Raw genomic sequence first — 25,311 nt, 5'->3', positions numbered from 1 at the left:
AGACCTGCACATACTGCTGAAGGCTCAGTTTCAATCCAAGTAGCCAATAAATCTCTCTGAAGGTCCTTACTTGTCTTATGAGGACAGTCTCAGTATATGTCCCAGTAAGTCTTGAAACACTAGATTTTCCTAGACCAGCAACAGAGGCAATGTCTCTTATAGTCATAGATGTATGTTCATGAAGAGCAACTATTTTTATCTGCTTCTTAGGTGAATTTGGTCATTTTAATGGAAACACAAAGTTTTCTTGTTGAGAACACACAAATAACAATACACACTGTTGCTACATGCACAAGCACTCAACTGAACTGAAGAGGACCTACAGTTGTTCATAGCCAAGGCAACAAGAATCTGCTGAGAGCCCAACAATTGGGTGGATGAAAGTGGTTACAGCTAAACAGCTTCAGTTCCCCGTAAAATGCGAACTTGTCTCAAGTAATTTGCAAACGACTGTATACATATAGAGCATGAAATGTACCAAATTGGTTTTTTGGCGTAATATAATTCACATTTTGAGAAAGTGGTTGATAAATCAGAGAAAATGGTTGCTAATGAGAGAACAAAACTTGGTAAAAAGAAATGAGAGTTTGTGAGTGATTGAGTCAGTAGAGGATGGGCACAGACATTTATATTGTCTGTGAGTGATAGGCAACCTATGAATGTAATTCAACACAGTCAGTAAAAATAGAAATGACTTACACTAGCAAAATACAACAGAAGTAACAACTTTCAGAATCCAAGATACCATTATCTGGCAAGGAAGAAAGGGAAACGGTTTTGTGCAAAATAAAAGAATTGAAGGATGAAGTATAAATTGTTCACCCTTAGAAGACCCTTAGTCTGGTGACTGGTCAGTATAGCTGTTTCAACTGAAGTCGGAAGACTGTGTAACTTCGGGCTGATATCACCTGTTTCTGTTCTCGACCAATGGTAGCTTTGTATTGTGCACTGACATTGTTGTAGCCATCTTGTTTCCAAGTTAATGTTGTCATATGATTGTGAATATGTACAAGAGACATGCTTCCTAGTATTTGAAACTAATAAGATAATTCTGTTTATGAGTACAGTGTCACCTTCTAGCCAAGACTGACCAGGATTGCTTCGCTGAGAAAGCTGTTGATAATGTCGGACACCATTCGACTTTAATTGAAGCAGCTATTCCTGTCAGTCACAGCAGGAAGTATTATTGGAGTGACCATTTTGTAGGAATCATGCTGAAACAAAAATCAGTGAATATAATTAGGACAGTATGATATAGAAATTGACAATGAAAATGTAGCAGCCAATGAGATTAAGAAAACCTGATAAATTACTAATGTCCAAGAGGATGTTTAAAGACTTTAGGCCTCGTCAGATGTAGCCATTTAGTGGTGCCTTGTAGCATTGCTACTGCTGGTGAATGCTGCAGTTATATGAGTGGTTTCATATGTAGCCACAGCCACTGAAAAGTTGTGCTGCTGGCCGTCTTGGCGGTCTGCTTTACCGTGAGTGGCGACTGAAAAAGGTGGCTCACTTATAATTATACAAGAAACATTACAGTACCAGAAGCATTCAGACTACATCACAACACCATCACTATTTCAAACACACAAGCGCAGCACTGCCAGCACACGAGTTGTGGAACTCTTCGTTCCTAGCACAGTAGCTGCTGGAAAGTGGAAGTGGTTGGTTGTGCACTGTCCTAGACAGTGGTGTTGGATGTGGGAAGATACATCAGTACAGAAGATTTTGTCATTGAGATTGAAAGGTGGCCTGCCATATGGACTCTGAAACATGACAATTGCAGCAAAAAGACTGCAAAGAAGAATACATGGTAGTCCAACAGAGAGACATTCCAAACAAATTTCACTGATGCAGTCACAACAGAAAAAAAGTTAGTTGATAAGAAAAGTAACATTTATTTCCACCAAATAACAGTCGTATAGAAAGTACTGTAGTAACTAAAATGCCTCGCAAATTCAGCTCATGCAAAGTTGTAGTTCAAGCAAACATCTTAGTTGCACATTATTCCTGATTTCAAATGTTATGTACGTTTAAATCACTTCCATGCCCCTTCATTCATGAAGTAATCAGCAGATGCTGTTCGGATGCATTTCGTAGCATTTCCAGGAAGAGAGTTGACTACTTGCATTCATCCTCTAGTCCAGTAACAGAAAGTGTGTCCTCAAACATATATCCATCTCTTTACCTGTTGAAGTTGTGCAGAAGGCAGCAAGTTTCTGCTGAAGTTTCTGCCAAATCTTGTTGAAAATTTAATGAAATATCCTCCACTTATTGCTTAGTATTTTACACAAAGTGATCAGAGCTTGCAGTGCCACTAATGTGCCTTTGCAATGCCACTAATGTGCCTTTGCAATGCCACTAATGTGCATTTGGAATGTCGCTTACACTCGATAGCAGCACCACGGAGTTCAGCGGAAGAGCTGCTTACAAACCACTTAGCATCGCTGCGAAGTGGCCCCGTGGGAAGCCACCCTTAGATATAAGGGGAGGACAAACTAAAACAAGACACATAAGAGTACAAATATGAGCAACAAAAGAGAAAATGTAATTAAAGAAGCAATTAGTGGACGGGGGGAAATCAGACAATGAAAGAAATCACAAAGTTGAAAAGGTAGTGGATAATTAAAGATGGAAATATGGAAAGGTAATAATGGAAACATTTGGTAGGAAGGGACAAATGGAAATTATAGATGAAATCAGGGGAAATTAGAATAAGTTATGACATGTACGTTGTTAGGTCCACACATATGCGATGGATGGTCTGAAAGTAAGTTGTATTATTGTTTTTGAAAGAGATGATTGTAGACGAGGTGACACAAATGCCTTATGAATACACATCCATTGCTGTTTCAGTGACAGAAGGGGCATCAGCAGAGGAGGGGAAGATGCATGCACAGAGCACCGAGGAAGAGAGAGTAACAGCAGACTGGGTGCCCTATATTATTCAAATACACATCACAGATGCTGAAGTATTGACATGCTAGTTGCTGAACAGACTCTAAAGCAAAAGACATTCTTAGTAACAACAACCAAACGACCTTTTGTTGAAACCTGTGAAAAGATATTGGCAAGTGCTGGAGTGTGTTGATTTCCCATGAGTTCATTTTTTTTTCTTAAGTTGGCAATGTAATTTTCTGGAAAAACAGGCAACAGCAATACTAATTTTAGATGCCTTTGTCTTTTGCCATTAGTGGATAAATAACTCTTATTGGTAATTCATCTGTATGTCTGCAGTAATTTTCATTCTTTGTACCCACAGGTGCTATTGTTCTCGTCGCATCAGGCGGTTGAGGAAAGTACTCAAGGTTACACAGGGAGATAAGCGCCACTTCAAGAGAAAAGATGTTACAGAAACAATGGTGAAAGATGAGAAGTAGGTACTACTGAAGACTCGTATTTAAGATAGTTTTTAAACTGAGTTACATTTGTTGTTTCACAGTAGCTGTATTATGTTTCAATCACTTCCATCAGTTCTCAAAACTACTGCCTGCTGAAACACAGACCAGTGGTTCTGTGAATTGTACATTTTTACAACTTCATGCAGCCTTAAATTGTTTTAGATGTAGGAATGATCATGTGAGCTTGAAAACTTTGTAGAAGAAAATCTCAATAGAGATGGAGCTGAAGGGAACAGACAAGATTGCAGGATGATGAGAGCCATGCTTTGCTTATTAATTATATCACAATTGAATCATCAACAAAAGCAAAACGAGGATAATGGAATGTAGTCTAATTAAGTCAGGCGATGCTGAGGGAATTAGATTAGGAAATGAGACACTTAAAGTAGTAAAAGAGATTTGCTATTTGGGGAGCAAAATAACTGATGATGGTCGAAGTAGAGAAGATATAAAATGTAGACTGGCAATGGCAAGGAAAGCGTTTCTGAAGAAGAGAAATTTGTTAACATCGAGTATAGATTTAAGTGTCAGGAAGTCGTTTCTGAAAGTATTTGTATGGAATGTAGCCATGTATGGAAGTGAAACATGGACGATAAATAGTTTGGACAAGAAGAGAATAGAAGCTTTCGAAATGTGGTGCTACAGAAGAATGCTGAAGATTAGATGGGTAGATCACATAACTAATGATGAAGTAGTGAATAGAATTGGGGAGAAGAGGAGCATGTGGCACAACTTGACAAAAAGAAGGGATCGGTTAGTAGGACATGTTTTGAGGCATCAAGGGATCACAAATTTAGCATTGGAGGCCAGCGTGGAGGGTAAAAATAGTAGAGGGAAACAGATAAATACACTAAGCAGATTCAGAAGGATGTGGGTTGCATTAAGCACTGGGAGATGAAGAAGCTTGCACAGGATAGGGTAGCATGGAGAGCTGCATCAAACCAGTCTCAGGACTGAAGACCACAACAACAAGAAATATAGGTTTTGATAAATCTAGCCACTATCTATAAGGATCAGCCTACTTTCCTACCAACATAGTGAATTTCTCTTATCCACCTAACATTGAGGTATTGCATTATGTTGTACCCATGTGGGATCTATCATGAATGGGTTATTTTAATTCCAGTGGCCCTCTTGTAACATCCCTTGTACATCTCCTTTCCTTTCACTTCACTCTGCTGCAACTATCACCTATCTCATCAAAGAAGGCCCTTATTTGGAACTGGCATTTCATTTGCCAACCATTCTAAAATCACTATTTGCTTCTCTCTCATGGGTTCAGCAGACTCTTCTGCTAATTGCAAATTACAACTTCAACTTCCAAGGAGCAATTGGCCAGTGTAGCAATTTAACAAACTGTTAGTATTAACAGCTCTGGTAACTACATTAGTGTTAAAAGCATTTGAGCTGCCACTTTCAAATTGATTCCTTTGAACTGGATGATGTCTCTGTAGCTTAATCATTCTTCTCTGTATGTGCCATCACGAAGGAGAACCTTCAGGGATACGGAAAGAATCAAGGTATACAGTAGCATGAGACAAAGGTATCAGGTATCATTTAATTAAGATCTTAATATTTACTCAACCAAAATTGTGTTTTCCAAAGGAAATATTTCTTTGTATATTAATACCGAGCCCTATTTATAGAATGTTTCAAGCTTTGTATCTAAATATTCAGATTATTTGTAGAAGGGTTGTTAATCATTAATGTCGATATGTAGCAGGATTTTGGAACATATATTGTGTTCAAACATTATGAATTACCTCGAAAAGAATTGTCCATTGAAAAACAGTCAACACATACTTAGAAAACATCATTCTTGTGAAACACAATTAGCTCTTTACTCACATAAAGTGTTGAGTGCTATTGACAAGTGATTTCAAATTGATTCCATATTTCTAGATTTCTAGAAGGCTTCTGACACTGTACCCCACAAGGAGCTTATAGTGAAATTGTGTGCTTGTGGAATAGTGTCTTAGTTATGTTAGTGGATTTGGGATTTCCTGTCAGAGAGGCCACAGTTCACAGTCATTTGCCAAGGTAGTGTTATAGGTCCTCAGCTGTTCCTCATCTATGTAAATGATTTTGGAGACAATCTGAGCAGCCGTCTTAGGTTGTTTGCAGATGATGCTGTCGTTTATCATCTAGTAAAGTCATCCGAAGATCAAAACAAATTCCAAAAGATTTAGAAAAGATATGTGTATGGTGTGAAAATCGGCAAATGACCATAAATATCAAAAAGTGTGAGGTCATCTACACGAGTGCTAAAAGGAATCTATTACACTTCGGTTACATGATAAATAAGTCAAATCTAAAGGCCATAAAGTCAACTAAATACCTATAAATTACAGTTACATACAACTTAAATTGGAAAGAACACACAGGAACTGTTGTGGGGCAGGTAAATCAAAGACTGTGTTTTATTGTAACAGATCTACTAAAGAGACTGCGTATGCCATGCTTGTGCATCCTCTTTTGGAGAACTGCTTCACAGTGTGGGGTTCTAACCAGACAGGATTAACAGAATACATCAAGGAAGTTTAAAGACGATCAGCATGTTTTGTATTATCGAGAAATAGGGGAGAGCGTGTCAAGGACACGATGCAGAATTTTGGGTGGACATCATTAAAATAGTCAGTTTTTATTCCGGCGGGATCTTCTCACAAAATTTAAAACACAAACTTTCTCCTCCAAATACGAAAATATTTTGTTGATGCCAACCTACATAGGGAGATACGATCATCATAATAAAATAAGTGAAATGAGAGCCTGCATGGAAAGATAAAGGGGCTTGTTTTTTCTGCACGCTATTCGAGATTGGAATAATAGAGAACGATTGTAAAGGTGGTTCGATGAACCTCTGCCAGGCTCTTAAGTGTGATTTGCAGAGTATCCATGTAGATGTAGATCTTGATCTTCAAAAATCCACCTTTAATACCAAAAGCTTGTACCATTAGATGTTAAAACAAAAGTTCTAAAAGGAGAAACAGAAAACATTCATAGCATGTACAGGCTGACTAACACAGAGTTATATAAGGAGCTCTCCAAGCAGTGCAAGTATCAGTTCCACAAAGAAGACATAAAAGTAGAAAGAATTAGCCAGCCTTGCTTGTCAGTTGTAAATAAAATTAGAAAAAAATGGAACAGAAAGTAAAATTACAAATGTATAATTAACTGTGAATAACATTTCTGCTGCCCTTCTAGTTATTAGTATTTTAATGATTACTTTATAAATACTATTGAAAGTGATGTCTGCATAAGGTGGATGCATGACATACATTTGAATCCATTAAGAACAGAACCTCCCCCCATGAACCGTGGACCTTGCCGTTGGTGGGGAGGCTTGCGTGCCTCAGCGATACAGATGGCCGTATCGTAGGTGCAACCACAACGGAGGGGTATCTGTTGAGAGGCCAGACAAACGTGTGGTTCCTGAAGAGGGGCAGCAGCCTTTTCAGTAGTTGCAGGGGCAACAGTCTGGATGAGTGACTGATCTGGCCTTGCAACATTAACCAAAACGGCCTTGCTGTGCTGGTACTGCGAACGGCTGAAAGCAAGGGGAAACTACAGCCGTAATTTTTCCCGAGGACATGCAGCTTTACTGTATGTTTAAATGATGATGGCATCCTCTTGGGTAAAATATTCCGGAGGTAAAATAGTCCCCCATTCGGATCTCCGGGCGGGGACTACTCAGGAGGATGTCGTTATCAGGAGAAAGAAAACTGGCGTTCTACGGATCGGAGTGTGGAATGTCAGATCCCTTAATCGGGCAGGTAGGTTAGAAAATTTAAAAAGGGAAATGGATAGGTTAAAGTTAGATATAGTGGGAATTAGTGAAGTTCGGTGGCAGGAGGAACAAGACTTCTGGTCAGGTGACTACAGGGTTATAAACACAAAATCAAATAGGGGTAATGCAGGAGTAGGTTTAATAATGAATAGGAAAATAGGAATGCGGGTAAGCTACTACAAACAGCATAGTGAACGCATTATTGTGGCCAAGATAGATACGAAGCCCACACCTACTACAGTAGTACAAGTTTATATGCCAACTAGCTCTGCAGATGATGAAGAAATTGAAGAAATGTACGATGAAATAAAAGAAATTATTCAGATAGTGAAGGGAGACGAAAATTTAATAGTAATGGGTGACTGGAATTCGAGTGTAGGGAAAGGGAGAGAAGGAAACATAGTAGGTGAATATGGATTGGGGCTAAGAAATGAAAGAGGAAGCCGCCTAGTAGAATTTTGCACAGAGCACAACTTAATCATAGCTAACACTTGGTTTAAGAATCATGAAAGAAGGTTGTATACGTGGAAGAACCCTGGAGATACTAAAAGATATCAGATAGATTATATAATGGTAAGACAGAGATTTAGGAACCAGGTTTTAAGTTGTAAGACATTTCCAGGGGCAGATGTGGACTCTGACCACAATCTATTGGCTATGACCTGTAGATTAAAACTGAAGAAACTGCAAAAATGTGGGAAATTAAGGAGATGGGACCTGGATAAACTGAAAGAACCAGAGGTTGTACAGAGTTTCAGGGAGAGCATAAGGGAACAGTTGACAGGAATAGGGGAAAGAAATACAGTAGAAGAAGAATGGGTAGCTCTGAGGGATGTAGTAGTGAAGGCAGCAGAGGATAAAGTAGGTACAAAGACGAGGGCTGCTAGAAATCCTTGGGTAACAGAAGAAATATTGAATTTAATTGATGAAAGGAGAAAATATAAAAATGCAGTAAATGAAGCAGGCAAAAAGGAATACAAACGTCTCAAAAATGAGATCGACAGGAAGTGCAAAATGGCTAAACAGGGATGGCTAGAGGACAAATGTAAGGATGTAGAAGCTTATCTCACTAGGGGTAAGATAGATACTGCCTACAGGAAAATTGAAGAGACCTTTGGAGAAAGGAGAACCAGATACTGCCTACAGGAAAATTGAAGAGACCTTTGGAGAAAGGAGAACCACGTGTATGAATATCAAGAGCTCAGATGGCAGCCCAGTTCTAAGCAAAGAAGGGAAGGCAGAAAGGTGGAAGGAGTATATAGAAGGTTTATACAAGGGCGATGTACTTGAGGACAATATTATGGAAATGGAAGAGGATGTAGATGAAGACGAAATGGGAGATACGATACTGCGTGAAGAGTTTGACAGAGCACTGAAAGACCTGAGTCGAAACAAGGCCCCCGGAGTAGACAACATTCCATTAGAACTACTGACGGCCTTGGGAGAGCCAGTCATGACAAAACTCTACCAGCTGGTGAGCAAGATGTATGAGACAGGCAAAATACCCTCAGACTTCAAGAAGAATATAATAATTCCAATCCCAAAGAAAGCAGGTGCTGACAGATGTGAAAATTACCGAACTATCAGTTTAATAAGCCACGGCTGCAAAATACTAACGCGAATTCTTTACAGACGAATGGAAAAACTGGTAGATGCAGACCTCGGGGAGGATCAGTTTGGATTCCGTCGAAATGTTGGAACACGTGAGGCAATACTGACCTTACGACTTATCTTAGAAGAAAGATTAAGAAAAGGCAAACCTACGTTTCTAGCATTTGTAGACTTAGAGAAAGCTTTTGACAATGTTGACTGGAATACTCTTTTTCAAATTCTAAAGGTGGCAGGGGTAAAATACAGGGAGCGAAAGGCTATTTATAATTTGTACAGAAACCAGATGGCAGTCATAAGAGTCGAGGGGCATGAAAGGGAAGGAGTAGTTGGGAAAGGAGTGAGACAGGGTTGTAGCCTCTCCCCGATGTTATTCAATCTGTATATTGAGCAAGCAGTAAAGGAAACAAAAGAAAAATTTGGAGTAGGTATTAAAATTCATGGAGACGAAGTAAAAACTTTGAGGTTCGCCGATGACATTGTAATTCTGTCAGAGACGGCAAAGGACTTGGAAGAGCAGTTGAACGGAATGGACAGTGTCTTGAAAGGAGGATATAAGATGAACATTAACAAAAGCAAAACGAGGATAATGGAATGTAGTCAAATTAAATCGGGTGATGCAGAGGGAATTAGACTGGGAAATGAGACACTTAAAGTAGTAAAGGACTTTTGCTATTTAGGAAGTAAAATAACTGATGATGGTCGAAGTAGAGAGGATATAAAATGTAGACTGGCAATGGCAAGGAAAGCGTTTCTGAAGAAGAGAAATTTGTTAACATCGAATATAGATTTATGTATCAGGAAGTTGTTTCTGAAAGTATTTGTTTGGAGTGTAGCCATGTATGGAAGTGAAACATGGACGATAACTAGTTTGGACAAGAAGAGAATAGAAGCTTTCGAAATGTGGTGCTACAGAAGAATACTGAAGATAAGGTGGATAGAGCACGTAACTAATGAGGAGGTATTGAATAGGATTGGGGAGAAGAGAAGTTTGTGGCACAACTTGACTAGAAGAAGGGATCGGTTGGTAGGACATGTTTTGAGGCATCAAGGGATCACAAATTTAGCATTGGAGGGCAGCGTGGAGGGTAAAAATCGTAGAGGGAGACCGAGAGATGAGTACACTAAGCAGATTCAGAAGGATGTAGGTTGCAGTAGGTACTGGGAGATGAAGCAGCTTGCACAGGATAGAGTAGCATGGAGAGCTGCATCAAACCAGTCTCAGGACTGAAGACAACAACAACAACAACAATGAACAGAACTGCGGTACACTACTTTCAATAGGCACTAATGACATACTGCAGCTCATTGATAGCCTTAGAAACAAAAACTCAGTAGGATTAGATGGAATTTCTCCACTTGTATTGAAGAAATGTAAATATAAGCTAGTGAAACCATTGGTTCATCTAATAAACTGTGTTTTTGAAGACAGTGTAATCCTTGACAAGTTGAAATTGGCTATACTCAAACCTTTACACAGAAAATGGGAAATAAAACATGTTCAGAACCACAGATCTATTGATTTAATCTCAACATCCAGAAGACTAATTGAAAAAAAAAATAACACTATACAACAAAAAACTTTTTTTTCCTGTACAGAGATAAAAAATGGTGTACCTAACTAATTTGGGCTTGCTGAATCTGAAAATGCAGTTAAATTTTCGCCATCACCCTCCAATTTTTTGTTACAGAGGTTTTTCAAATGCCTACATCTAAAAACAGAGACCAGGGTTGTGTACATTAAATTTAGACAATATATAACAAACTTGATGCCATAAAACTTCGTGCTCTAGTGTTCTGGGCCTGATGTACAGTCTTACAAGATAAATTACAACATTCCTTTGCTCAATGATGATGTTGGTGGTGGAAAGTTGAGTCTTTTTGATGAGAACTTCCTTCTGTGGGATATATATCCTTCATGCTTCAAAAACCAACAGTAGTCACTTAACAGTGAAGGGTTCCATCTAACTTTATAGTGGCTTTCCATTCGCAAAATGTCCTGATGGAACCTTTCTCCATGTTCGTCACCAACCACTTCTAAATTGGCAGGGAAGAAATCTAAATGCGAATGAAGGAAGTGCATTTTTGGTGACATTCCGAATCCAAGATTTTTATAGTTCTCCTAAGGACTTCCCTCTTGTATATCCTAGGAAACCTTCAATGACATCCCTAAAAGAATGCCAGACTGCAAGTTCTAACTGACTTAATTTTTCTTCGAAGTTCTTATCATACATTTGTGGCCTCTTTCAGTTTGGTGTCACTTAATTCAGGGAACACTTCACATAGATACATGAAACCATTAGCATTTTTGTCCATTCTTGTCACAAAATTCTTCATAAGGCATTGGGGGAAGGAAAATATTTTGAGAATCCACCAAAGGTACATATTTCACATTCTCTTTCTCTGGAGCCAATTTCTCTCGTGGTGGCCACTGTTTAACTGTATAGTGTTTATCTGTTGCATGGCTGTCCCGAAGACAAAGGAAACAGCAATACTTTGTGAAACTAATTTGGAGACCAGTTAGTAAACCAATCATCTTAAGATCACCACATATTTTCCAATTTTTTTTTTCCTTATATGTATTAGCTTCAAGTATCTCTGACAAATTTACATAGTTCTCTTTCATAGTTACACAGTACCCTACAGGTACAGATGGAAATGTATTACCATTATGCAATAGTAGAGCCTTCAGACTTGTCTTGGAAGTGTCAATAAATAAGTGTCTCTCAGCAGCATCATATGGTATGTTTAACTGTTTCATTAATCCTACAACATCACTACAAGCACAAATGTTGCCCACCATATGGTAATATGTCATCAGATCTTTATTACGTTGCCTAAAGTGAGTAATTTTTGTTTTTTCATCAAGTAAGTTCCATTCCTTAAGATGTAAAGATAAAGTTTCTACATGTGCCTAGGATAAGTATAAATCACGAACTAGGTCATTCAAGTCTGCTTGTGTTATTAAATATGGCCTTTGTTCGGGAAAGTGCTCCTCTTCACTTGATTGACATTGTGTTCAGACAACATTTATAGATTCATGATCAGAATTAGGAACTTCCTCCCACACTAGTGGAGGAGTTGGAACTGGCAGGTATTCGCTGTGGGGAGCAGGTCTAATTGCTGAGGGCTAGTTAGGGTACTTAATAATCTTATTATTCTTTGATGAAAAGCCAGTTACGTTAGTCGAACAGAAGTAGCAATCATCAACATGATTTTGAAGCACTTGCCAAATCAGTGGTATGCCTAATGGTAAGTGCTCTTTTTTTCCTTTCAGCCATTGTGTTAGTTTAGAATTGCACGTAGTGCAAGTTATATGAGGTGCCCAATCTTTATCTGATCTCCCAGCTGGCATTTGAAGAATAAATGATTCGACATCTTCAGTAAGGTAGAAATTGTTCATCTTTGTTTCCTTGTCATGAATTCACCACATATACAACAAAATGAATCGGTATGGTTTGTACATACAAATTTTGACTTCTTTATGTTGTATTTTCAATGCCTACAAAACACTTTTCTGTCGAATGGACTTAGCCAGATCAATTCCTGAAAAAGGAAAGAAAAATTCGAAGACTTGAGATAATATAGAAGGAAGAGTAAGCAAATGTATGTGACTGGAGGTTTTAAATACACAATGTAAAATACACTCATGTTACATATTCCATTTAAAAAGTAGTTCACATTAAAGTTAAGAACAAAAAAGGTCACTGCACTAATTTTTATCACACTTCTTTCAAACACAAAAATTATACAGTAAATTCAGCTATGTTGTACAACTTGTAGGTCATAACTTTTAATCTTGACATGATGGACACTTTCTGATTCCACATTTTACGTCACATTACAATATAGAATTAAGTTTTTTATGTACTTTGTCTGTACCAAAACCACTGGTGACCCCCTAGTGTAATGCTAAAAAGAACCTTGGAACATTACAGTAACGCTACATATTAAGTGACTTCCAGCCCGGTATCAAAAGAAGTCAAAGTACCATGTCAGCAATAGTACAGTTTGCCCATCATGTACGTGAGAAAATAAATGAAAAGTCCCAATCAGTAGGAGTATTCCTGTACCTTTCCAAAGGTTTTGATACAATACATCATGATACACTCTTATCAGAAATTGTGATGGATGGTGTCACTGGAAAACTCATACAGTTGCTAGAAACATATTTAAAAGGCAGACAATAGCATGCAGAAGTTATATATGATGGTGGAGAAGTACTGAAAGGAGAAATATGCATTTTGGAATTCCTCAGGGCTCCGTTTTTTTTTTTTTTTTTTTCCAAATATTATGTAAATGATTTCCCAAGTTCTCTAGATAATTAGCACATGATCATACATATGCCGGTGACATGCATGGCATCTGTTATGCAGACAATGAGCCCAGTCTTATTGAAGAGATTCAGAACTTTATTGAAAAGGCAACAGCAAGAGCTAGCAAATGTTCTACAATGGATGTGCAGTCACACAGGAATGTAAAATACCAAATTATGAAGGCCAGAATCAGTGAGATTTCAATTGCCAATCACGTCTCCGAAAAAAGGAATGCCGATTCCAGTTAGCGAGACAGTTGTTGACGGGGATCCCAAACAATATGTGCAGATTGCTCAACAGTTTGTCATTTTGGGTGAGACTGCACGTTGAAGAACGTAGTTCCAGCTGAGTGGAAGAATGTAATACAGTTGGATAGTTGAAGTTTCAGTATAAAGTATTAGACTGTCGTTTGGCGGGATGCTTGTTTTACTCCAGAAAGACTAAACAACCTCCTGACATTTGTGAAATATTAAATCTTTAGCAGAGAAGCCCCGCATTGCCCAGGTATTTATCTATAGCTATGTCCAAATCTTCATATCTGTGGAATTTATTATTTTCGTTATAAAGCTTCGTAGTATATCCAGTAGCTTTCAAAATGAAAGCAACAAACCACTGTTTCTCTGTCCTGTGTGTCATTCATGACATAATCATACAAACTCTCAACAGATGTCTGTACAATCATGTTATGCACTGAAGATGGCATTACAGACAATGGTCAATCTCGCTAACTATGATGTCAGGGCACCTACCAAATGGGTAGTGTTTGCCGGGTAGTGCCACATCCCCATCACTCTATACACAGTCACAGATGGTGCAGCTTGGCATAGGGAAGGTGTCTGCCAGACTCTCTGTGGTGGAAGGTGGAAGGCTGTAGGAAGAATGTAAGCAAAACAGTTGGAAACCGATGTAGCCCGATGGCTTAATGTGAATCGTTCTTTTGTTTCTCAAATGTGGCGACAGTTTATAGAGACCAAAACTATCCCAAAAACCAGGGCCAACTACGTGTGGCATCAGAAAAGAGGAATGTTATTTGGCTGTAAGGGCATGATGGTACTGCCTTAGTATCGCGTGGCAACTGGCATCTGACCCTGCAGCATCCACTGAACGTGTTGTCTCGAGGCAAATGGTGTATAGATAAAAAATCATGTTTTTTTTGTGTTTAATACGTATATTGATTCAATCGTTCTTGTATTCACTCTTGACGACAGCAGGGTTTGTTTTGGAGGCAAGATGTATTTGCAAATTATAAAATGGGCATTAATTTTTAATAAATTAGGGCTTTTAGAATTATATATACTGTGTATAATTTTTAGTAGTTTGAAAATTTGTACACATTAATATGTGTGTTGTTATTGTTGCAGGTACTTATGTATTCCACTGATGATGGCTGAAAGAGCATGGGGCTATGCAATGCAGCTGCGTCAAGAATCAAACACAGAACCAAGGAAAAAATTTCACCTTGTTTCTAGATTACGAAAGGCTGCAACATACGCACTGCAGCTTCAAAAACTTTGTGAGGTGAGTATGATCTTATTTCTGTGTTTTCTATATTGTTCATTGTTGAGGTTTCATTTGCAGCTATTATTTTTTGTTGTTGGTAATTGCGGTTTGGTTTGACAAAGCATTATCAAAAAATACATGTTAATAATGCATTAAAATTCAGAGGGGTCCAGTCAGTTTGTCATTTGCATTTTGTGTTGTATATTGGTAATGAATAATGTACTAGACAAGGCTGTTCCAATGCACCTGCAAGTGTTGCTCTACTCATCCACGGGCAGGCGCAGGTAGTGTAGCCCACTCACTAGATGGCCCTGTAGCAAGTGTTCTGCACATGTGTGACCACTTGGCCATCCCTGCCCACAAGTGCTCAGCTGAGGCATACAGGCTATTTACCCATCACACCCACCTGTGCCCAAGGACACCTGGCTAGCACACTGGACTCGCATTCGGGAGGACGACGGTTCAATCCCGTCTCCAGCCATCCTGATTTAGGTTTTCCGTGATTTCCCTAAATCGTTTCAGGCAATTGCCGGGATGGTTCCTCTGAAAGGGCACGGCCGATTTCCTTCCCAATCCTTCCCTAACCCGAGCTTTCGCTCCGTCTCTAATGACCTCGTTGTCGACGGGACGTTAAACACTAACCACCACCACCACACCTGGCTGTCTGCGGGCACTCAAGTTGGAATAGCGTGCTCTAGACAGAGCAAAAGAAGTGAATGCCTTGAACAAACATTTGTACTAAGCGCATTGGGCCCTGTGGCAGACGCAGTCAGTAGTACTGGACAGTTAGATCTGTGTTCACACAACAAACTGAGTGAAGTGATGACAACTTCACAATAAGATAAGGCACTCAGTGGGCATGCGACATGAACTGATCTCGATGTGGTAACTATTTGTGACAGGAAAAGGCTAGCAGTGTCCATACACATTTCTACAAAGCTAGTGAATGTTTTGCATTGTGTGTACAGTTACATGGCATGTTCAGTTGAAAAGTAATGAGAGTCCAGAACATGCCAGACACACAAAAAAAGCTAATTTCAGTTAGAAACAAAATTATTTGGAGAGTGAGCCCAAATTACAGGTATATACTGCTTAACAATTTGATGAGTACAGAGGGCCACAGAAAGATAGCATTGTTTCAGCTTCCACTGTGTTTTCAATACATTTCATGCCCAGTATTATTCGTGACCTACAAGCAGAACTGCTTAACTTACCACAGAAAATTATCCTTAACCTAGACACAGCATCAAGAGTAAATACATTAAGAACTGTTTCCAGTGTCAGTAATAATAAGCACGCAGATGATGTGGTTTCCAGTGTAACGACTGTGCCTCAGAATAGAGCAGACAGGTTGTAGGCAATGAGAAGTGCACTTTGACATACCAGATAATGTGTTCTCTTAAAAAGGAAGACATGACAATGAGAGCCTTAGTGAAGGAGACTGGAATGACTGTAAACTGCGGAAATTGGGATGCGAGAGATGATGGCAGTGTCCATGGAGGAGTCACTGTACCAAACCTCCTCTACTGAGAGGAATGTGACAGTGCTAGAGAAAAAATTTCCTGAATTAAAATATGTGGAAGAATTAGAAAAGAAAGGTGGCAGTGAAAGACCAAATCATTTGATGTTCTTTGCAGGTAAATTGTGGTTCCCTTAATTTTTTGTCACCACACCTTCTGCATTTTTACTATTAATTTGGAATGAAGGTTGCATTGATAGATTGGTTTATAGCAGTCCAAACAGCTACGTTAACCAAACATTTCAAATACTTATTCAGAAGATAGTCTGTGAACACAGGTCACTTACATCTCACATACTTTGCATTGTCATTTCACTTGTATTATTATACAAAACACAGATATTTTTATTACAAAGTTAATTATATTGCTATAATTTGTGATTATGATCACTTCCCTCTTTAATGCACAGCATATGTGCTCTTCGTGTCACCATTAGGATTTGAGCAAGTACTTTTTGATTCCACTCATTGTTCCAAACACATTCTTTGCTCACTGGACTCTTATTGGCTACTTTTCTAGTACCTGAGGACAGTCCTCTTACCTTCCTTTTGCACCTTATAGCAAATGCTGCCAACATTGCTCTGCGGAGCACTCTCAATGATATTGACTATTACGAGAACATTAGATTGACAGTGTTTGTACAGAACTGAAGTATAGGTAAAAATATCTAATTAAAAGTGGAAGATTGTGTTCAGAAACTGAAATATCTGTGGAAGTGCCAAAAAGAGCACTATGAGACACACTTACTGAAATTTTAGCAAAGAAAATCTTCATAATGATTTCGCTGTGTACTGTACCTAGGACAGACTATTTATTTTTAAGAAATGAGGTTGTTTTCCCTCTTCCAGAAATATCAATTTAAAAAATATAGACTTTACACTGGTCAGACACTTTCCTGGTGGTTGTGGGAACAGCTCAGCATAATGCGGTGCTGCGTTGTATTCAGTGAACCCATAAACTAAGCAAGAATTGCCCAACTTTTCAACGGTGTATCTATACTGCTATGTTGATACAACTAACACTACAGGAAAAACAAAAGTCAAGACAGAATCAAGCAGTACTGAATGCATGAGGGCAAAGAGTGAAGTGGACATTACTGTTGTCGACAGCATGTACAATGAGTGAATGGAACAAGTTTGGTTCCAAGAGGCTGCAAATGGGGGGAACACAGTGACATAAGCAACTTTGACACAGGGGAGATTGTTATGGCCTGTCACCTTTGAATCTTGGTAATACTGAAGCTTGTTGTCTGTTAGGATGTTACTGTCAAGAGCATCTACAGAATGTGTTTGAGGTATCATGAATACCTGAATAGGTGATAATGTGTTGGACATTCACTCTACATCACAGAACATAGAAGTCGGATTTCCACTCTGTAGTGCATGATAGTTCACAATCTGCGTCAGATCTAGTGGCAGTGTTGCAAGCATGGGTGTTTCGGAGCAAACTGTTCAGTGCATATTGTTGAACATTGGGCTCTGTAGCAGACAACCTAGTTGTGTTCCCGTGTTGACCCAATGACATAACCAAATGTGACTGAAGTGAGCACAGGCTCATGGAGATTGGACCATGGAGCAATGAAATCACATTTCTTGCTACACCATGTTGGTGGCTGTGACAGATACTCTGTCATGCAGGCGAACAGTTGCTCGAAACATGTACCTCTCCGTGGGTGCAGGCTGGTGGGAACAGTATTATAGAGTGAGGTACATTGACTTAGGCTTTCTTGGGATCTATGGTAGTAATTGAAGGCACCTTGACCACTGTGGACTGTGTGAACATTATTATGGACCACCAGCATCCCATTATGGCTTACTTCTTTCTCAATGGTGATGGCATCTTCCAGCAGGACAACTGTCCATGTCACAAGGTTGGAGTGGTACTACAGCGGTTTGAGGAGCATTGCAGTGAATTCACATTGAAATTCCTTCAAGCTAAAACTGGTGGAGCACATCTGGGATACTATCAGAAGCTCCACTCCCACAAACCACTGGAATTGCATTATGTATTGTGTTTCAAAGATGGAGCAACACACTATTAAGCTGGTGGTCATAATGTTTGGTCTCATCAGTGTGTTTTAATGCAGTACAGATACAGATTTAAATGAGTGGTAAGAAATCTAGGGAACTCCTATTACTCTATAATGTGCTACCCTTATACCTCGGTGTAGTTTGATTCATGCTGTAGGTATCTACAACCTCAAAGGTTGCTATGTGCTAACATGGTGGATGCCTGATGAGTTGAAACTGTCAGCAACAGACAACTTCTAGATGCTCCTTCTAAACCACTGTTGTATTAAGTGTTCGAAATAGTATTGGACAAGCACATGTGCGCGCACGCACGCACGCACGCACGCACGCACGCACTCACACACACTCACTCACACACACACACACACACACACACACACACACGAATAATTGCATGTCCTGTGTTAATGAATGAAAGAGTAAGCAGTACCTTGTGTACTTGTCATTACTTTGAAACACTTAAAAAATAATAATTAGATAAACACAAAACAGAAAAGTTGTGCATATTATTCAATAGGTCTTATTTATTGTTTAATTGCTGTGAGTATGTAAATCTTTATCTGAATGCCAAATAGTACTGTCATTTTAAATCTCCTATGAAGTCTCAGAACAGTGGTGGAGACATGGGCAGCAGCTCTTTCTTAGTCTTGTATTACATTGTCAATGTTCTTTGACAAATCTTTTACAAAAGCTAGGACCACATTCTAACTGTGATAAAAGTACCACAGTACAATTTCAGAGATTGTGTATTTGACAGGTCTTCTGCAGTGTAATACCGGCCTTAGGGCTGGGAGGCATAGTGTTTCCAGTGTTCTGCCACAGCTCTTCAAGTGCTTGAGGATTATTTTCATATGCTTGACCAGACTACTTGCTCCTTTAGATTAGATTAATTTTTCGTTCCATAGACCCGTGTTGAGGAGATCCTCATGGATGTGGAACATGTCACCTTATTTTTATTTTTTTTTAAGCTGAAATAACAATACTAATAGTATAAATACATGCAACACATCATTTGTTTCTATTAAAAAATTCGTCAATGGAGTAGAAGGAGTTGGCCACTAGTAAGTCTTTCAGGCTCCTTTTAAACTGATCTCTATTTGTAACTAAATTTTTTATGTTTGCTGGCAAATTATTGAAGATGAGTGTTCCTGAGTAGTGGACCCCTTTTTGAACTAAAGTAAGTGCTTTTAAGTCCTTGTACAGATCATTTTTGTTCCTGGTATTGTATGTATGAACTGAGCTGTTTGTTGGAAAAAGAGATATATTATTTAGGACAAATTTCATTAAGCAGTAAATATACTGAGAGGCAGTAGTTAGTATACCCAGTTCTTTGAAGAGGTTTCTACAAGACGTCCGTGAGTTTACTCCACAAATAATACGTATTACACACTTTTGGACTCTGAAAGCTTTTGTTTGACTTGAAGAGTTACCCCAAAATATTATACCATATGACATTATGAAATGAAAGTAGGCAAAGTATGCAAGCTTTTTCACTTTTATGTAGCCTATGTCTGCTAACACTCGAATTGCAAATACAGATTTGTTAAGGCGTTTCTGCAGTTCTGTGGTGTGCTCCTCCCAACTGAATTTATTATCAATTTGTAATCCCAGGAATTTAAGACTGTCAACCTCTTCTATCTGCTCTTCTTCGTACTTTATGCATATGCTGGGTGGAAACCTCTTACAGGTTCTGAATTGCATATAGTGAGTCTTTTCGAAGTTTAATGTCAGTGAGTTGGCTTTAAACCATTTATTAATATCCATGAAAATATCATTAGCAGATCTCTTTAGAACTACACTTGACATACTAATTATTGCAATACTTGTATCATCTGCAAACAAAACGAACTCTGCGTCTGGCAGTGTAACTGATGAGAGATCATTAGTGTACACAAGAAAAAGCAATGGCCCTATGATGGATCCTTGTGGGACACCACATGTAATTTCTTCCCATTCTGATGATGACAGATGACTTAATTCACTAGTTCCTCGCACTGACACCCTTTGTTTCCTGTTAGCAAGGTATGACTTGAACCATTTTGCAGCACTGCCCGTGACACCATAGAATTCTAATTTATTTAAAAGGATGTTGTGGTTTACACAATCGAATGTCTTTGACAAATCACAGAAAATACCTGCTGCTTGTAACTTGTTATTTAATGAATTAAGTACATTTTCACTGTAGGTGTAAATAGCCTTTTCGATATCAGAACCCTTCAGAAATCCAAACTGTGTTCTTGATAATATGTTATTTGTGATCAGATGGTTGAGAAGCTGCCTGTTGATTACTTTTTCTAAAATTTTTGAGAATGCTGGCAAAAGTGAAATTGGTCTGTAGTTTGATGGCATCTCTTTATCCCCTTTCTTGAATAGAGGCTTAACATCTGCATATTTCAGCCAGTCAGGAAATGTCCCAGTTATAATTGACTGGTTACACAAGTAACTTAGAATTGTACTAAGCTCACAAGAACATGCCTTAATTAACTTTGTTTATATTTCGTCGTAACCACTAGAATGCTTTGTTTTTAAAGATTTTATTATGGAAGTTATTTCTTTTGGTGAAGTGAGTGACATATTCATGTACCTGAAGCTATTTGTAAAAGCTAGTTTCAGATATTCAAGGGCATTATTTACTGATCCTGACAATCCCATTCTATCAGTAACGGATATAAAGTACTTGTTAAATAGATTTGCCACACTATGCCCATCTGTTACTAATGTGTCATCTACCCTTAGTGCTATTTGCTCCTGTTCCTTTCTGGTTCTACCAGTCTCCTCTTTCACTATATCTCATATTGTTTTTATTTTGTTCCCTGACATTGCTATCTTCTTCTCATAGTGTATTTGTTTAGATGTCTGAATTACTTCTTTTAATATTGTACATTATTCCTTGTATTTAGCTAAATCCTCAGCATTGGAGCTATTCTTGGTCGACAGATACATTTTCCTTTTTGTCTTACAGGAAATCTTTATTCCTTGTGAGATCCATGGTTTTATTGTAGATTTCTGTTTAATTTGAGTAACTTTTAGAGGAAACAGTTTTCAAACATGGTACTGACATTGTTCATGAATGTGTTAAATTTTTCATTCATGTCATGAGCACTATAAACATCTTTCCAGTTCATATCTTTGAGCAGTTTTCTAAAACACTCAATTTTTGGTTGATTGAATACTCTCCTGTACTCAGATTTAGCAGTCTTGATAATCTGCTTAGAATTTACATCTAAAACAAGGAGCTGCATGTCATGATCTGATAGTCCATTTATTACAGGTTTTATGATATGATTTTTTTCCTGTGATTTGTCTATAAAAATGTTATCAATGTCTGTCCTCGAGGATTTAGTGATCCTAGTTGGAAAGTTTACAGTGTGAGTTAGATTGAAAGACAACATTACTAACTGCAGTAAATTTTTACTGGAAAATTGAATTAGAAAATCTGTATTAAAGTCACCAGCAATCAAAATTTCTTTGTTTTTTACTGTTAAATAACCCAAAAGATCTTCTAGAAGATTTATGAATAGATTATAATTTCCTGCAGGTGCTCGGTAAATAGTTACTATTATATAGGATCTGTTATGGAACTCTACTTCTGTTGCACATGCTTCTAGATGCTGCTCTAAACAGATTTTATTAATGTCAATGTTCTTGAATTTATAGCAGTTTTTAATAAATGTGGCAACTCCTCCTCCATCCATATCTACTCTGCAGAAGTAGGAAGCTAGCTTAAATCCTGAAATGTCTAACATATCTATACCTGAGGAAAAATATCACAAATAGAGAGATCAGATGATCTTCAGTGCTATATTTTACTACATTTGCTGACTCTCAACAAAAATTTCATACTGTGCCATGGTTTCGTGAAAATTGAGTGGTGTTGCCCCAAGTTTCAAAAAACTTACTGAGTTAGTTATATTTTGGTTACACTTTATAATACTTGCTCATGTTTATTTTAGATCTGTTATTCAGTGGTCATAGATATGTCAGTGGCATACTAATGCTACAGTAGCTTTTTCACAATCTCACCTTACGTATCTCTGTATCATGACAATCCATACGTTCAGTTGTTAATAAGTTATATTGAAAGGAAAAGTTGAAAAGTTCATTCCCTGACACTGAGGTTGTGTTGACACTGATCAAATTGTGTTTACATTATGGTGGCATATACAATATCACTAACTATTGTTACGAAGAATAACTCTGAAAGCATGATAGGAGCTGAAAAGTTTGTGGGACAGAAGTTACATGGGACAATCCGGGCCATATTATGACATTGGTTTTTTGTTGCTAGGTGAGGCCACTTCAGAGATTTGAAGGTCAACTTTGTTTTCTTAAATGGGATGCTATAGTTTTGTACTTATATTCTGATAGCAGCTATCGAGATGAATCCAATTATGTGTAACTGTAAGGTCTTTGAAGGTCAAAAAGGTGGCATGAACATCTATTTACAGAAGGTGTTTGAAGTGATGACCATTGGTATCAATGCAGTGCAGCATTCTTGTTATCATGGATTGAGTGGTATTCCTTATCACTTTGGCACTAATCAAAGCACATGCTCTGACAATCCTCTCTCGTATATTGTGCAAATAGTAAATATTCGTCAAGTACGGCATATCCACCTAGTGTGCCATTGACATGTAAACACCATGTATATTGTGAAAATGTGAGTCAGGTGTCAACTTTATCTGTGAAATATTTTTATTTGTATCATTTTTAAAAGAGCTTTGTTTGGTGTTCCCCATTCACGTGGGTAACTGAAATTTTAGTTATTTCTGATTTGTTTAGGCTTTACTATTTTTGGGGGGAGGACATTAAAGAATACTATATTTCTGATTTAAAGTAGTGTGGAACATGTTAATAGATTGTGAACAACATTGCAGTCGTTTGGCAGGAATCTAAATTTTATTACTGAGTGAAATAATCGCTATTCAGTTTCTGTGTTAGACATTTACTGTACATAATAAGAGAATCGTGATATTGCTTCAGTTTACTTTATCATCAGAAACAGTTAATTTATGTGATACAAAAGTTGTTATTTTTCTTTCAATTTATGCAGAATACCAGATGTGATGCACGTACTAAACTTGAAGCTCAGGCATATGTAGCGTGGATACATGGCAGTTTGCATTTTGAACTGCAACTGTGGAAGTCTGCAATGGAAAATCTTAAGAAAGCACAGTAAGTTATCATGGAATGAACATTGTTTGGATTACCACTTGAAAAATGTAATTTTTTTGTGGACAATTAGAGCATTGAATATGCAGAAAATCCAGTTTTAGCATTTTGTACTGAGACTGAATAATTGCATTGAACATTATATTGATGTGTAAAATACTTTTCCTTAGTAAGTATTACACTCGATGCCCTCCACATACTTTTCTTCATTTATTTGCTGAACTGTTTAATTTGTTAATAAAAGTAATTATAAAATTTGGTGGGTGTAAAAATAGAATATGCATAGAAATGTTACTATCACATTGGTTTCATAGTATTTGACGGTGCCATTTGTTCTGCACTTAAATCATATCATGACACACTGAAAAAGAAGTTAATGTGTGCTTAGTTCTTTCATTTTTCCCATTTATCTTTAAACAACTATGTGTTATTAACAAACTTGATTTTCTATTTCATTCATACTTCCTCACTTACACAATTCTACCTTGAGTTTGTTAGAATCATGTTTTCAACAGTGTTGCTAATTGGAAACCTTAAACTTAATATGTTTAGGACACTCTAAAGGTGCTCTCTCTCTCTCTCTCTCTCTCTCTCTCTCTCTCTCTCTCTCTCTCTCTCTGTGTGTGTGTGTGTGTGTGTGTGTGTGTGTGTGTGTGTGTGTGTGTGTGTCTGTGTGCGCGCGCGCGAGTGGGCTCATGAATGATGATAAAAATACAGGTAAATCTAATTGTGGATACAAATAATGCAAAGTTTAGCATAGAATGAAAACGATATGAAGAGGGTGGATAGCTACACAAAGCTTCAATCTTTAGCAGTCCTTTCATCATGCCTAACTGCAGTTCAATGCATCCTCTATGTGCTGAGTAGCAATATATCCTTGTCATGCTATTGTTAATTGTGAATATGGTTGAAGAGACTGTCACATCTCCTAAATTGTATTTAGGATAATAAGAACAGGCTTCACCGTGTTTTATTTAAGAGGAACTACAAGTATTTTGTGGTTCTTTTGTCCTCTGGTGCATTTGGGATGTAAAATTAATAAATAAAAAGAATGATACACGTGCTACACAAAAAAGGAAACAAAGGACATGCCAGTAGCTACATAAGCAACTCCCTGCTATAAAGACAATGCCTATTGCACTGTTAGTGCTGTAAAAGCAACAAGGTGAATAAATTTTTTTTTTATGAAAAGCAAAGTGGTTTCTGGAAAAATTTGTTACAACAAATAAATCTGCAACTTTGAACTCCTCAGCTGAAGGACTAATATATGCAAGAAAAATTTGATAGTACAGGTTGTACATAAAGTCCAGGAACACTTTCAATTATTTATTGCACTAGAACCAAACATTGTGCAGATATCATACATATGTCATTTTGAAGAGAAACCCTGAAAGTTTTTTTTCACGTATACCACCACAGTGAAGTTTGGTAATTTGCCGATAGTCTGTGCTGGTCGCAAACATGGCGACTTCAGATGTGGAGGGAGCTTTCTGTGTGTTGGCGTTTGACAAAAACAAATGTCCTACAGCTATTCAACGGATGTTTAAAACAAAGTATGGTAGGAAGCCACTGACAAGGAAGGCCATTTACCACTGGCACAACAAATTCGTTATGACAGATTGCTTGTACCCAACAAAGAGAAGCGAATGTCCCAGCGTGAGTGAAGAGAATGTGGGGCACATATGAGAGACATTCATAAGGACTCCAAAGAAATCTGTGCGTCATGCATCCCGTGAACTCGAAATGGCTCCAGTGACAGCGTGAAAAGTCCTGCAACAGAAGCTGTCTATGAAACCATTCAAATTGATGCTAGTGAGTTCCTGAACATGGAGCTGCCACATCGATGGATTGGCCGTGCTACAGAAGGCGGCATCTGTTTCATGAAATGGCCTTCCCAATCATCAGATTTCACTCCATGTGATTTTTTTCTGTCGGGACACATTAAGGGTCTGGTGTATGTACCGCTTTTACCATGTG

The 25,311-nt window shown here is 38.1% G+C and overlaps 1 protein-coding gene across 1 annotated transcript in view; it reads left to right on the top strand.

The window, feature by feature from the left end:
• Positions 1-25,311, top strand: part of LOC126335319 (signal recognition particle subunit SRP68) — a 68,413-nt gene that overhangs the window by 13,601 nt on the left and 29,501 nt on the right. Inside the window, exons 3-5 of the mRNA XM_049998476.1 lie at positions 3,263-3,376; positions 14,474-14,630; positions 23,216-23,337. Of these exons, the coding sequence (XP_049854433.1) occupies positions 3,263-3,376; positions 14,474-14,630; positions 23,216-23,337 (393 nt within the window). The remainder of the gene's footprint in view (positions 1-3,262; positions 3,377-14,473; positions 14,631-23,215; positions 23,338-25,311) is intronic.

The sequence above is a fragment of the Schistocerca gregaria genome, chromosome 2 (assembly GCF_023897955.1).
Source record: "Schistocerca gregaria isolate iqSchGreg1 chromosome 2, iqSchGreg1.2, whole genome shotgun sequence".
Taxonomy (NCBI): domain Eukaryota; kingdom Metazoa; phylum Arthropoda; class Insecta; order Orthoptera; family Acrididae; genus Schistocerca; species Schistocerca gregaria.
Note: the sequence above shows the minus strand (reverse complement) of the source record. Positions and strands in the feature narration are given on the sequence as shown.